Source organism: Cherax quadricarinatus, chromosome 27 (genome assembly GCF_038502225.1).
Source record: "Cherax quadricarinatus isolate ZL_2023a chromosome 27, ASM3850222v1, whole genome shotgun sequence".
Taxonomy (NCBI): Eukaryota; Metazoa; Arthropoda; class Malacostraca; order Decapoda; family Parastacidae; genus Cherax; species Cherax quadricarinatus.
In genome coordinates, this window is record NC_091318.1 from 20,303,148 (window position 1) to 20,317,515 (window position 14,368).

General features: G+C 43.6%; 1 protein-coding gene across 1 annotated transcript in view; it reads right to left on the minus strand.

The window, feature by feature from the left end:
- Positions 1-2,001: 2,001 nt before the first annotated feature.
- LOC138853301 (uncharacterized) overlaps positions 2,002-14,368 on the minus strand; it is a 26,798-nt gene continuing 14,431 nt past the window's right edge. Inside the window, exons 3-5 of the mRNA XM_070089258.1 lie at positions 9,251-9,361; positions 7,985-8,182; positions 2,002-2,719 (exon numbers count right to left, since the gene is read on the minus strand). Of these exons, the coding sequence (XP_069945359.1) occupies positions 2,484-2,719; positions 7,985-8,182; positions 9,251-9,361 (545 nt within the window). The 3' untranslated portion in view covers positions 2,002-2,483. The remainder of the gene's footprint in view (positions 2,720-7,984; positions 8,183-9,250; positions 9,362-14,368) is intronic.

The window sequence follows — 14,368 nt, forward strand, 5'->3', positions numbered from 1 at the left end:
ACTTATAGCCTAGCCTGTATTTAAGGGTGTGAAAAGATAGGAGTGTGTCAAGGGTAGAAGTGTGCAAGGGGTTAAGGATTAATGGAGATGGGAGCTGGTGCGAGTGTAAAATTGGAGTCATATTTAGTGCATTAATAAAGTTAGTTTCTGTTAAAAAGACAGAGAGTCTTCGTCAAAGGCTTACTGTGAGGAGGTCAGTTAGTCTGTGTGTGTTAGAGCGGTGCAGATGTCGGAAATGAGTCCTGCATACCGGTTGATAGACAGGACATTCTGTTAACATATTGTGAACTGAGAGCGGGACATGGAAGTCCTCGCAGAGCAGTGCTGGTCGTTTTTCCGTGTGGTATCCGTGAGTGAGTCGTGTGTGTGCGATATATAACCGTGAAAGTAGAGTTTCCTGAACCTGACAGTGGTGGGAAGAAGATGGCTACAAACCCAATCTTGCTTTGAGAGCAAATAATTTGTTGCGGTCTAACTCGGACCAACGCTATCGTTGCAGTTGTTAAGGGAGTACAGAAAAAATAGTCCTAGAAAAGAATATTCCCATGGGAAATTGATAGGCCATGAATAACTGACTTGGTGGCTGACTCTGCTTCCTCATCGCCCTGAACATCGTCGTGTCAGGAACCCAGAAAAAAAAAGCTTCTTTGTGTTTACTAGAAATACAAAGAAACCAAAGATGAATACGACAAAAATGGGATGAGGGTAGTCGAATTTCTGATTATCTTGTAATGCACTTTGAGTTTCAGAAAGAACCAGTGAGAACTGTATATAACACTGCCCTGAAAATGCTTCGCGACTATAGTAAAGGTACTTGGATTTTCCATTCTGAGAGAAGAAAAAGTTGCTTACCCTACAACACTGAGAGATTTAGAACCATCATTGTACACGTCTATATGAATAGGTTAAGACTGAAAGTGTTCAAGAGAGAGAGAGAGAGAGAGAGAGAGAGAGAGAGAGAGAGAGAGAGAGAGAGAGAGAGAGAGAGCCAGCTGCTCTAAGCTACATCAATCACCAGCTGAGAGCTATATCAGCTTGGGGAAATAGATGGCAAGTAACATTTGCACCTGAGAAAACGCAAATGATGATCGTCTCTAGGCACCATGATGGTAATGCTGGTGCAGTAGTAAGGATGAATAGGAGGATGTTGGCACCTGGAGAAGAAGTTGATATCCTTGGGGTGAAATTTGACTCCAAACTAACCATGAAGAACCATGTTGTAAATCTTGCAAACAAGGCAGCCAGGAAGCTTACAGCACTTCGCCGTATCTCGCATCTGCTTGACAGTAGGGGTTGCAAGATCCTGTACGAGGCACAAGTACGCTCACACCTTGAGTATGCTCCACTTTCTTGGTTTGCCTGCCCCCCCTCTCATCTGCGACTGCTTGACAGAGTAGAGAACAGAGCAAGACGTCTCATCTCTCGCCTGGACCCATCCTGGATAGAGCTGTCATTTCAGCAGAGCCTTCAACATAGGAGGGATGTGGGTGGCCTTACTGCTATGTATAAGGCCAATATTGTCAAAATACCACACTTGGATCCACTTCGAGGACAGCGTGAAACAAGCTTTTATGCCACAAGACGGGCAGAAAGCAGCAACTTCACTCTGGCTGTACCCTTCTCCAGAACATCACTCCATCTGAGATCATACATACCCAGGATGACTCGAGTATGGAACACATTCGTACAGCATAATGATGTCAACGAGATAAAGTCAGTTGATCAAATGAAAATGCTGGCCCACAGATGGCTCCAACTTCATCCTGTTTCCTACTTGTATGTCTCATAACAATAAAAATGCTTTCAAATGAGCTGATGTAGGTAACAGCTCTTAGCTTGCCAATAAAGTTAGGAATCCTTAACCTGTAATATAGCTGTCAATAAAGCTAGGGATCCTTAACCTTGTCAAACCCTGTGTAAAAAAAAAAAAAAAAAAAAAAAAAAAAAAAAAAAAAAAAAAAAAAAAAAAAAAAAAAAAAAAAAAAAAAAAAAAGAGCCACCTACAGGTTGACAGTCATTCTTTGCACAGGCAATAACAAAATCGTCTACATATAGAGATTACTAAATATTTGAAGGGAGAACAGAGGGAAGGTCATTAATAACGAGCAGGAAGAAGACAGAAGTAAAAACACCGTCTTGAGGAACGCCTCCAACTGCTACAAAGCTAACATGTCTGTTTCGAGATAAGCGGTCGGAGGATCGAGCCTCCACAGCAACTTGCCCTGAATAATTCACACGGGTTTAGCGCTTCATTTCAATACAATAACTTTCTGGCAAGAGTTTTGAAACTTTTCTTTGACAGCCTAAAACTTTCTATAAATATTATTGAATACTTGTTTAGACGAAACAAAAAAAAATTGTTGTATAGGCCTTTAGACGATGGAATCGTCATAAAATGGACTCGAATTATCATGAGAGATTGTCAGACATCCTAGGACTTTCTTGTCACAAATTGTTGAAGAATAAACGCTGTTCTCCATGGTTCACAGTTCTTCATACAAATGATCCGTCTTAGAGCTGCCATAAGGTGCGTTGTCATGGGGTACATTGTAATAGGGTGCGTTGCCATTGGGTGCATTGCCATAAGGTGCGTTGTCATAGGGTGCGTTGTAATAGGGTGCGTTGCCATTGGGTGCGTTGCCATTGGGTACATTGCCATTGGGTGCGTTGCCATAACCTGCTTGGATCCGAGGGTTAGCTGTGTATTGTGGGTCAACACCTGAAACATGTCGAAAATGAATAACCACATCATCATGCCACATCATCATGCCACATCATCATGTCACCTGGTCAATGCATGGCTACAGGTAACAATATGCTTATAATGACGGGGATGTGCTAAATCTGTGAGACTCACGCAGTTAGAGTTAATAAGATTTGATCCAAGGATGTGATTCCACGACATTTCTGTGACGTGGATGGAAAAAGGACACGAACTCTCTGAAAAAATTACTTCTCTCTTATTATATATTTGTATGAAGAGAAGACACTTGTCACGAGACTAAAGGAAGAAAGGTGATATCATTTACTAATGTATATAATTAATTAGGTATATGTTGATTTATATATGCACAATATAGTTTCAATATTTATATTTTATCCTAGTTTCATTTATAAACATGTGAAACCTGGTATATAAATTGTCAAGTGTAAAATATACCTTTTATTACATAAAATCATGATAAATATCTTGTATATAGTTTGTGTAAGGCTTGTGTTTTCTTGTGTCAGTGAGGCAGGGAGGATGCTTAGTAATGGAGATCATATTACAGCTTCTCTTGACTCCAGGCTCAAGAAATTTTCGGAGTTATGACTGGGGATCCTAAGTAGTGCTTTCATGTAACACTGAGTGTGCCTGGTGTTGCAGGTAGTAGGTACTGAGATATTGAGTGTGCCTGGTGTTGCGGATGGTAGGTTCTGAGACACTGAATGCGCCTGGTGTTGCAGATGGTAGGTACTGAGATACTGAGTGTGCCTGGTGTTGCGGATGGTAGGTTCTGAGACACTGAATGCGCCTGGTGTTGCAGATGGTAGGTACTGAGATACTGAGTGTGCCTGGTGTTGCAGATAGTAGGTAGTGAGACACTGAGTGTGCCTGGTGTTGCAGATAGTAGGTAGTGAGACACTGAGTGTGCCTGGTGTTGTAGATAGTAGGTACTGAGACACTGAGTGTGCCTTGTGTTGCAGATAGTAGGTACTGAGACACTGAGTGTGCCTGGTATTGCAGATGGTAGGTACTGAGGTACTGAGTGTGTCTGGTGTTGCAGATGGTACGTACTGAGATACTGTGTCTGGTGTTGCAGATGGTAGGTTCTGAGACACTGAATGCGCCTGGTGTTGCAGATGGTAGGTACTGAGATACTGAGTGTGCCTGGTGTTGCGGATGGTAGGTTCTGAGACACTAAGTGTGCCTGGTGTTGCAGATGGTAGGTACTGAGACACTGAGTGTGCCTGGTGTTGCAGATGGTAGGTACTGAGACACTGAGTGTGCCTGGTGTTCCAGATAGTAGGTACTGAGACAATGAGTGTGCCTGGTGTTGCAGATAGTATGTACTGAGACACTGAGTGTGCCTGGTGTTGCAGATGGTTGGTACTGAGATACTGAGTGTGTGGTAGGTACTGAGACACAGATGGTAGGTAGGATGGTACGTACTGAGACTGTGCCTGGTGTTGCAGATGGTAGGTACTGAGACACTGAGTGTGCCTGAGACACTGAGTGTGCAGATGGTAGGTACTGAGTACTGAGATACTGAGTGTGTCTGGTGTTGCAGATGGTAGGTACTGAGACACTGAGTGTGCCTGGTGTTGCAGATAGTAGGTACTGAGACACTGAGTGTGCCTGGTGTTGCAGATGGTAGGTACTGAGATACTGAGTGTGTCTGGTGTTGCAGATGGTAGGTACTGAGATACTGAGTGTGTCTGGTGTTGCAGATGGTAGGTACTGAGACACTGAATGTGCCTGGTGTTGCGGATGGTAGGTTCTGAGACACTGAATGCGCCTGGTGTTGCAGATGGTAGGTACTGAGATACTGAGCGTGCCTGGTGTTACGGATGGTAGGTTCTGAGACACTAAGTGTGCCTGGTGTTGCAGATGGTAGGAACTGAGACACCGAGTGTGCCTGGTGTTGCAGATGGTAGGTACTGAGACACTGAGTGTGCCTGGTGTTCCAGATAGTAGGTAATGAGACACTGAATGCGCAAGGTGTTGCAGATGGTAGGTACTGAGATACTGAGCGTGCCTGGTGTTGCGGATGGTAGGTTCTGAGACACTAAGTGTGCCTGGTGTTGCAGATGGTAGGTACTGAGACACTGACTGTGCCTGGTGTTGCAGATGGTAGGTACTGAGACACTGAGTGTGCCTGGTGTTCCAGATAGTAGGTACTGAGACACTGAGTGTGCCTTGTGTTGCAGATAGTAGGTACTGAGACACTGAGTGTGCCTGGTGTTCCAGATAGTAGGTACTGAGACACTGAGTGTGCCTGGTGTTCCAGATAGTAGGTACTGAGACACTGACTGACCCCTGTGGGACCCCGCTGGTCACAGGTGCCCACTCTGACACCTCGCCACGTACCATGACTCGCTGCTGTCTTCCTGACAAGTATTCCCTGATCCATTGTAGTGTCTTCCCTGTTATCCCTGCTTGGTCCTCCAGTTTTTGCACTAATCTCTTGTGTGGGACTGTGTCAAACGCCTTCTTGCAGTCCAAGAATATGCAATCCACCCACCCGTCTCTCTCTTGTCTTACTGCTGTCACCATGTCATAGAACTCTAGTAGGTTTGTGATACAGGATTTCCCGTCCCTGAAACCATGTTGGCTGTTGTTGATGAGATCATTCCTTTCTAGGTGTTTCACCACTCTTTTCCTGATAATCTTCTCCATGATTTTGCATACTATACATGTCAGTGACACTGGTCTGTAGTTTAGTGTTTCATGTCTGTCTCCATTTTTAAAGATTGGGACTACATTTGCTGTCTTCCATGCCTCAGGCAATCTCCCTGTTTTGATAGATGTATTGAATATTGTTGTTAGGGGTACACATAGCGCCTCTGCTCCCTCTCTCAAGACCCATGGAGAGATGCTATCTGGCCCCATTGCCTTTGAGGTATCTAGCTCACTCAGAAGCCTCTTCACTTCTTCCTCGGTTGTGTGCACTGTGTCCAGCACTTGGTGGTGTGCCCCACCTCTCCGTGTGAGGGAAAAGTTCAATAGATAGGAGTAGCGAGGGAGTATATAGTAACAATAGTTTCATTGCCGGCTACTTGTTAAGGTAGGGTAAGTCCAGCTCCCGCTATTCCCCCTCCCCCCTTTTTCCCCCTCCCCGAAAGTGATAGTTTGATTGCCGGCTGCTTGTTAAGGTAGGGTCAGTCTGGCTCCGGCTATCCCTTCCCCTCTCTCTTCCCCCCCCCCCGAAAGGTGACGTGTGGGGCTCCGGTCAAACAGTAAATCACTCAACTCACAGCTCCCAACACTACTGTAAGTACACGCCTGATCATATTTTAGTGGACTTATTGGTTGAAAGCTTCACTTTTGACCAATAATTAACTTAGTCCTTTCAGTCTTTATCTATTAAATGTTTTAATAATCACCACATCTTTTAGGTATTGTACTTATCATGGAGAGTGATTTCTTAAGCAGTGGGTAATCTGTCTCTCTTTACAGCTTGGAATGACAGAGAGGGTCACCTGCCAACCAACAAAAAGAATAGAAGGAGACGGATTAACGTCCTGAGACGTCCCATGTTCAATCTACTTACCTGTTATGTAAGCCAACACAGGACCTAACCCCTCATCATAGCAGTGGTAATGAACCTGTTTTCCTGTCATCTGAAATAATTATTCACGGCTAAACTCTGTGAAGAACGAGCCGGTGGTGGTCACCAACACCTGCTACCCCCGTCCACATCAGCAACGGCTACGATTTCAACAACACGCAATGTCACCAACACCTGACACCCCATTACCACAATATACCTATATTAGTGTTGAGTTCAAATGTAATTTTTTTCATTTAATTTTTCATTTTTCTTTCAATTAGGATACCCATTCATGTTTTATTGTTTTACATTTTCCATTTCTAAATAATAAAGTGTTTATCATTGTCTGTTATTATTTCTTTTTCTATTCATTAATTTTCCTGAGGAGGAGCCAGCCTTGGTAATACTGACTGAAGTTGTTACAGGGCTGAGTAAGCCTTCACAAGTGGCGACCTTGCCAGGATCAACTCTACTGAATCAAGATTCAATTCCATCTCGAATCTACCATTGGAACTTCAACGCCGCATACCACAGACGGTTACCACCAGCCATGAGTAATCATTCTCTATGGTAGGACTACAGTACAGGTATTTAAAAGATTTGGTGATTGTTATAGTCTCAATTTATTGTAAGTCAAGTCAGGCAGGATATAATTAATTCTGCCACTTTTTTTTCTGAGCTTGAAACACTTTGGAGGATTAGACTCTAGGGACCCGAGATTTTCCAGTGACAATTTGTTTCACTGAGCTCTTTATTTTGTCAAGGGAACTGTTGTAGGACACTCTTGATTTGTTGGTGAGAAGATTGGATGGTCAAGTGACCCCATTCTACTTACTGTTTGCTCGGAGCCGGCATAGAACCCTTCTTTTTCTTTAATACATATTGTTTAATTGAAGCAGGGATCGAGCCCTCTGGTTTATTTACAGTTTGAGCGGAGCAGGAATTGAACCCTCCGTTTTCTTTGATTCCCGTTTCATTTTTCCCCTGGTAGTTTAAGTTATTCTTGCAATAAATAAATAACAGGGAATAATTTAGAATCTTACATTAGTGCTAAGATCCAGGAAAGACTTGAAAGAGAGAGAGAGAGAGAGAGAGAGAGAGAATCGAAAGTGAAGAGAATAAGGAGAGAGAAAGAATAGAGAGAGAGAATCAAGAAAGACAGTTAGAAAGAGAAAGAGAGGATAAAAAGGAGAGAGATCGAATTGAAAGAGAAAACCAAGAGAGACAGTTAGAGAGAGAGAAGACAAAAAGGAGCGTGATAGACTTGATCGTGAGGGGAGAGCTAGAGTACATGAGGAACAAGCTAAAGTATGTGAGGAACAAGTTAAATTAAGAGAACTTGAGGAAAGAGCAAAGGATAGAGAAGTTGAGGAAAGAGCTAGAGAATGTGAGGAAAAAGCTAGAGAATGTGAGGAAAAAGCTAGAGAACTTGAGTTAATAGAGAGAGAAAAGGATCGCGAGCTTGAAAAAGCTCGCCTTGAATTAGAGAATAAAAAGTTAACTCTTACACAACAGCAATTAGAGGAATGAGTAATCGAACATCATGCAGCTAGTGCACATATTCCAACACCTAATTTACCTCCCTTCACAGAGGGTAAAGGCATTACTTCATACATCATCAGGTTTGAAAATACCGCTACCCTCTGTGAATGGCCTGCTGACACCTGGGCTACCAGGTTAGGAATGTTATTTTCTGGTACAGAAAATAACATCCATGAATGTTATTTCACCTTTTTTCATCCAGCGAGACATCTTGTTCTGAAGTACATAGACGAAGGTCAGAAGAGTAATGATGATTAATAAGGAAATCGCTTGGAACACCAACATTACGATGACGGTGGTGGTCTTGCTCAGCACACTGAACTTGTCATCACCTTCGACCTTACCAGGATCTACGACTTCTGTTGTGGCAGGCAAGTCACGGCAGGCTAGAAGAGGAGACTGAGAGGTGAATGTCTTTCGGTGTACACACACACACACACAGACACACACACACACACACAGACACACACACACACACACAGACACACAAACTCACACACAAACACACACACAAACACACACACACAAACACACACACACACACACACACACACACACACACACACACACACACAAACACACAAACACACACACAAACACACACACAAACACACACACACACACACACACACACACACACTCACACACACACACACACACAAACACACACACACACACACACACACACACACACACACACACACACACACACACACACACACACACACACACACACATATATTCTTCCCTCTTGAAACATGAAAGGAATACAGTATATAACTCAAATTATGGGTTATACAGGCTCGATAGCTATTCAATAGAGTCCAATGTACACAGTCTTAAACAACAATGTTATACAAAATCACAGGATTGTTCATTATGCCAGGTGTGTTGACGGACTGGTGACGCCCGACCAGTGTCTACGCACCAAACTTCAAACCACGTCAGTTATGATGGTTATATAACGCCTGTAGCTGTTAGTGTACCATACAGACAAAGCGCACAAGATAACGAGATAACGTAAGGAGATGTTAAAGGGTATTAGTAGAATTTAGATCATAGAAATATTATCGGAAAGGCACAGAAGATTCCAATGTTTGGCATATTAACCGACACTGAGAAAAATAGTAGACAGTATTTAGGAAGAGATGCTTTTCAGTACCTCGGTAGAACATTCGAGTACCTCAGAGCAGGACATTTAAACGGACAAAGAGCACGTTCTATCCTTTTCTTTTATTATTTAAAAAGGTCACACAGAATAATAGCAGTCCATGTCTATAGTATCCAACGAGAAACTTATTTTCTTAAACCACACGACCTGTTATAAACGATTAGAAAAAGCTTAGGGCTGGCTTTTATATCTTATAATTTTATACTTGATATTTCAGAAACCCTCCTACCCCATATGGTGAGTAGGGGGATATGGTAGGGTGGGGTTGGCACTTACTACTAACTACATTCTACGGGTAACCGTGGACGGTGATACATCCGTACTATGCTACTCTGAGAACTATCTCCCTGCTTTGGTTGCTCTCCTGCAACATTGCACAGCTCCTCATGACGCACTGAAAAGTGTGAAAGTACTTGGGCTAATGATTTCCATCCCCTTTCCCCCCGTGGCTTGTCTTGCATATATATAAATAAACCTAGAGAGTAAATGGATTTGACAGTTAAAAATAGGAAAGGAGAGTTATTAAATGGAGAGTTAGAGGTATCGGGAAGATGGAGGGAATATTTTGAGGAATTGTTAAAGGCTGATGAAGATAGGGAAGCTGTGATTTCGTGTATAGGGCAAGGAGGAATAACATCTTGTAGGAGTGAGGAAGAGACAGTTGTGAGCGTGAGGGAGAAGGTAGAATGAAAGGGGGTAAGGCAGCTGGGATTGATGGGATAAAGATAGAAATGTTAAAAGCAGGTGGGGATTTAGTTTTGGAGTGGTTGGTGCTATTATTTAATAAATGTATGGTAGAGGGTAAGGTACTTAGGGACTGGCAGAGAGCATGCATAGTTCCTGTGTATAAAGGCAAAGGGGATAAAAGAGAGGGCAAAAATTATAGGGAAATAAATCTGTTGAGTATACTTGATAAAGCGAATGGAAGAGTTATTACTGAAAGAATTAAGAGTAAGACGGACAGGAGGATAGCAGATGAACAAGAAGGCTTTAGGAAGGGTAGGGGGTGTGTAGACCAAGTGTTTACAGTGAAACATATAGGTGAACAGTACTTAGATAAGGGTAAAGAGGTTCTTGTGGCATTTATGGTTTTGGAAAAGGCATATGACAGGGTCGATAGGGGGGCAATGTGGCAGATGTTGCAGGTGTATGGTGTAGGAGGTAGGTTACTGAAAGCAGTGAAGAGTTTTTATGAGGATAGTGAGGCCCAGGGTAGAGTATGTAGACGAGAGGGGGACTATTTCCCCGTAAAAGTAGACCTTAGACAAGGATGTGTGATGTCACCGTGGTTCAATATATTTCTAGATGGGGTTGTAAGAGAAGTAAATGCGAGGGTCTTGGCAAGAGGTGTGGAGTAAAAAGATAAAGAATCATACATAAAGTGGGAGTTGTCACAGTTGCTCTTTGCTGATGACACTGTGCTTTTGGGAGATTCTGAAGAGAAGTTGCAGAGGTTGGTTGATGAATTTGGTAGGGAATGTGAAAGAAGAAAATTAAAAGTGAATATAGGAAAGAGTAAGGTGATGAGAATAACAAAAAAATTAGGTTACAAATGATTGGGTATCAGATTGGAGGGAGAGAGTATGGAGGAGACAAATGTATTCAGATATTTAGGAGTGGACGTGTCAGCAGATGGGTCTATGAAAGATGAGGTGAATCATAGAAATGATGAGGCGAAAAGGGTGAGTGGTGCACTTAGGAGTCTGTAAAGACAAAGAACTTTGTCCTTGGAAGCAAAGAGGGGAATGTATGAGAGTATAGTTGTGCCAACACTCTTGTATGGGTGTGAAGCATGGATGATGAATGTTGCAGCGAAGAGAAGATTGGAGGCAGTGAAGATGTCATGTCTGAGGGCAATGTGTAGTGTAAATATAATGCAGAGAATTCGTAGTTTGGAAATTAGGAGACGGTATGGGATGGGGTTGAGGAGGGGTTGTTGAGGTGATTCGGACATATAGAGAGAATGGAATAAAGTAGAATGACTTCGAGAGTGTATAAATCTATAGCGGAGGGAAGGCGGGGTAGGGGTCGGCCTAGAAAGGTTGGAGGGAGGGGGTAAATGAGGTTTTGTGTGCGAGGAGCTTGGACTTCCAGCAAGCATGCGTGAGCGTGTTTGATAGGAGTGAATGGAGACAAATGGTTTTTAATACTTGACGTGCTGTTGGAGTGTGAGCAAAGTAACATTTATGAAGGGATTCAGGGAAACCGGCAGGCCGGACTTGAGTCCTGGAGATGGGAAGTACAGTGCCTGCACTCTGAAGGAGGGGTGTTAATGTTGCAGTTTAAAAACTGTAGTGTAAAGCACCCTTCTGGCAAGACAGTGATGGAGTGAATGATGGTGAAAGTTTGATTTTTTTTGGGCCACCCTGCCCTGGTGGGAACTGACCGATGTGTTAATAAATAAATAAATAAATAATTAAATATACATATATATATATATATATATATATATATATATATATATATATATATATATATATATATATATATATATATACATATATATATATATATATATATATATATATGTATGTTTGTGTGTTTGTGTGTGTGTTTGTGTGTGTTTGTGTGTGTGTGTGGGTGCGTGTGTGTGTGTGTGCTCACCTATTTGTACTCACCTATTTGTGGTTGCAGGGGTCGAGTCTTAGCTCCTGGCCCCGCCTCTTCACTGGTTGCTACTAGGTCCTCTCTCTCCCTGCTCCATGAGCTTTATCAAACCTCGTCTTAAAACTGTGTATGGTTCCTGCCTCCACTACGTCACTTTCTAGGCTATTCCACTGCCTGATAACTCTATGACTAAAGAAATACTTCCTAACATCCCTTTGAATCATCTGACTCTTCAACTTCCAATTGTGACCTCTTGTTTCTGTGTCCCCTCCCTGGAACATCCTGTCTTTGTCCACCTTGTCTATTCCTTGCAATATTTTATATGTCGTTATAATGTCTCCCCTGACCCTCCTGTCCTCCAGTGTCGTCAGGCCGATTTCCTTTAACCTTTCTTCATAGGACATTTCCCTTAACTCTGGAACTAACCTTGTCGCAAACCTTTGCACTTTCTCTAGTTTCTTGACGTGCTTGATCAAGTGCGGGTTCCAAACAGGTGCTGCATACTCCAGTATGGGCCTGACGTACACGGTGTACAGTGTCTTGAACGATTCCTTACTAAGGTATCGGAATGCTGTTCTCAGGTTTGCCAGGCGCCCATATACTGCAGCAGTTATCTGGTTGATGTGTGCTTCCGGAGACATGCTCGGTGTTATACTTACACCAAGATCTTTCTCCTTGAGTGAGGTTTGCAGTCTTTGGCCACCTAACCTATACTCTGTCTGCGGTCTTCTGTGCCCTTCCCCTATCTTCATGACTTTGCATTTGGCGGGGTTAAATTCGATAAGCTAGTTTCTGGACCAGGTGTCCAGTCTGTCCAGGTCTCTTTGAAGTCCTGCCTGACCCTCATCTGATTTAATTCTCCTCATTAACTTCAAATCATCTGCGAACAGGGACACTTCTGAGTCTAACCTTTCCATCATGTCATTCACATATACTAAAACTAGCACTCGTCCTAGGACCGGCCCCTGTGGGACCCCGCTCGTCACAGGTGCCCACTGTGATACCTCATCACGTACCATGACTCGTTGTTGCCTCCCTGTCAGGTATTCTCTGATCCATTGCAGTGCCTTTCCTGTTATGTGTGCCTGATCCTCTAGCTTCTGCACTAATCTCTTGTGAGGAACTGTATCAAAGGCCTTCTTGCAGTCCAAGAAGATGCAATCAACCCACCCCTCTCTCTCGTATCTTCTGTTACTTTAACATAAAACTTCAGAAGGTTTGTGACACAGGATTTGCCTTCCATGAATCCGTGCTGGTTGGCGTTTATACTCTCGTTCCGTTCCAGGTGCTCCACCACTCTCCTCCTGATAATCTTCTCCATAACTTTGCATACTATACACGTCAGTGACACAGGTCTATAGTTTAGTGCCTCTTTTCTGTCTCCTTTTTTAAAAATGGGAACTACATTTGCCGTCTTCCATGAGTAGGTGTGTGTGTGTGTGTGTGTGTGTGTGTGTGTGTGTGTGTGTGTGTGTACTCACCTATTTGTACTCACCTATTTGTGGTTGCAGGGGTCGAGTCACAGCTCCTGGCCCCGCCTCTTCGCTGATTGCTACTAGGTCCTCTCTCTCCCTGCCCCATGAGCTCTATCATACCTCCCCTTAAAACTATGTATGGTTCCTGCCTCCACCACATCACTTTCTAGGCTATTCCATGGCCTGACTACTCTATGACTGAAGAAATACTTCCTAACATCCCTTTGATTCATCTGAGTCTTCAACTTCCAATTGTGACCTCTTGTGTCTGTGTCCCATCTCTGGAACATCCCGTCTTTGTCCACCTCGTCTATTCCGCGCAGTATTTTATATGTCGTTATCATGTCTTCCCTGACCCTCCTGGCCTCCAGTGTCGTCAGGCCGATTTCCCTCAACCTTTCTTCATAGGACAATCCCCGTAGCTCTGGGACTAGTCTTGTTGCAAACCTTTGCACTTTCTCTAATTTCTTGACGTGCTTGACTAGGTGTGGATTCCAAACTGGTGCTGCATACTCCAGTATGGGCCTGACGTAGATGGTGTACAGAGTCTTAAACGAATCCTTACTGAGGTATCGGAATGCTATCCGTAGGTTTGCCAGGCGCCCGTATGCTGCAGCAGTTATCTGATTGATGTGCGCCTCAGGAGATATGCTCGGTGTTATACTCACCCCCAGATCTTTTTCCTTTAGTGAGGTTTGCAGTCTTTGGCCATCTAAACTATATTGTGTCTGCGGTCTTCTTTGCCCTTCCCCAATCTTCATGACTTTGCATTTGGCAGGGTTAAATTCAAGGAGCCAGTTGCTGGACCAGGCTTGTAGCCTGTCCAGGTCTCTTTGTAGTCCTGCCTGATCCTCGTCCGATTCGATTCTTCTCATTAACTTCACATCGTCTGCAAACAAGGACACTTCTGAGTCTATCCCTTCCGTTATGTCGTTCACGTATACCAAGAACAGCACAGGTCCTAGGACTGACCCCTGTGGAACCCCGCTTGTCACAGGCGCCCACTCTGACACCTCGTCGCGTACCATGACTCGTTGTTGCCTCCCTGTCAGATATTCTCTGATCCATTGCAGTGCCTTTCCTGTTATGTGTGCCTGGTCCTCTAGCTTTTGCAGTAACCTCTTGTGAGGAACTGTGTCGAAAGCCTTCTTGCAGTCCAAAAATACGCAGTCGATCCACCCCTCTCTCTCTTGTCTTACTTCTGTCACCTTGTCATAAAACTCTAGTAGGTTTGTGACACAGGATTTTCCTTCCCTGAAACCGTGCTGGTTGTCAATTATACACTTGTTTCTTTCCAGGTGCCCCACCACTCTCCTCCT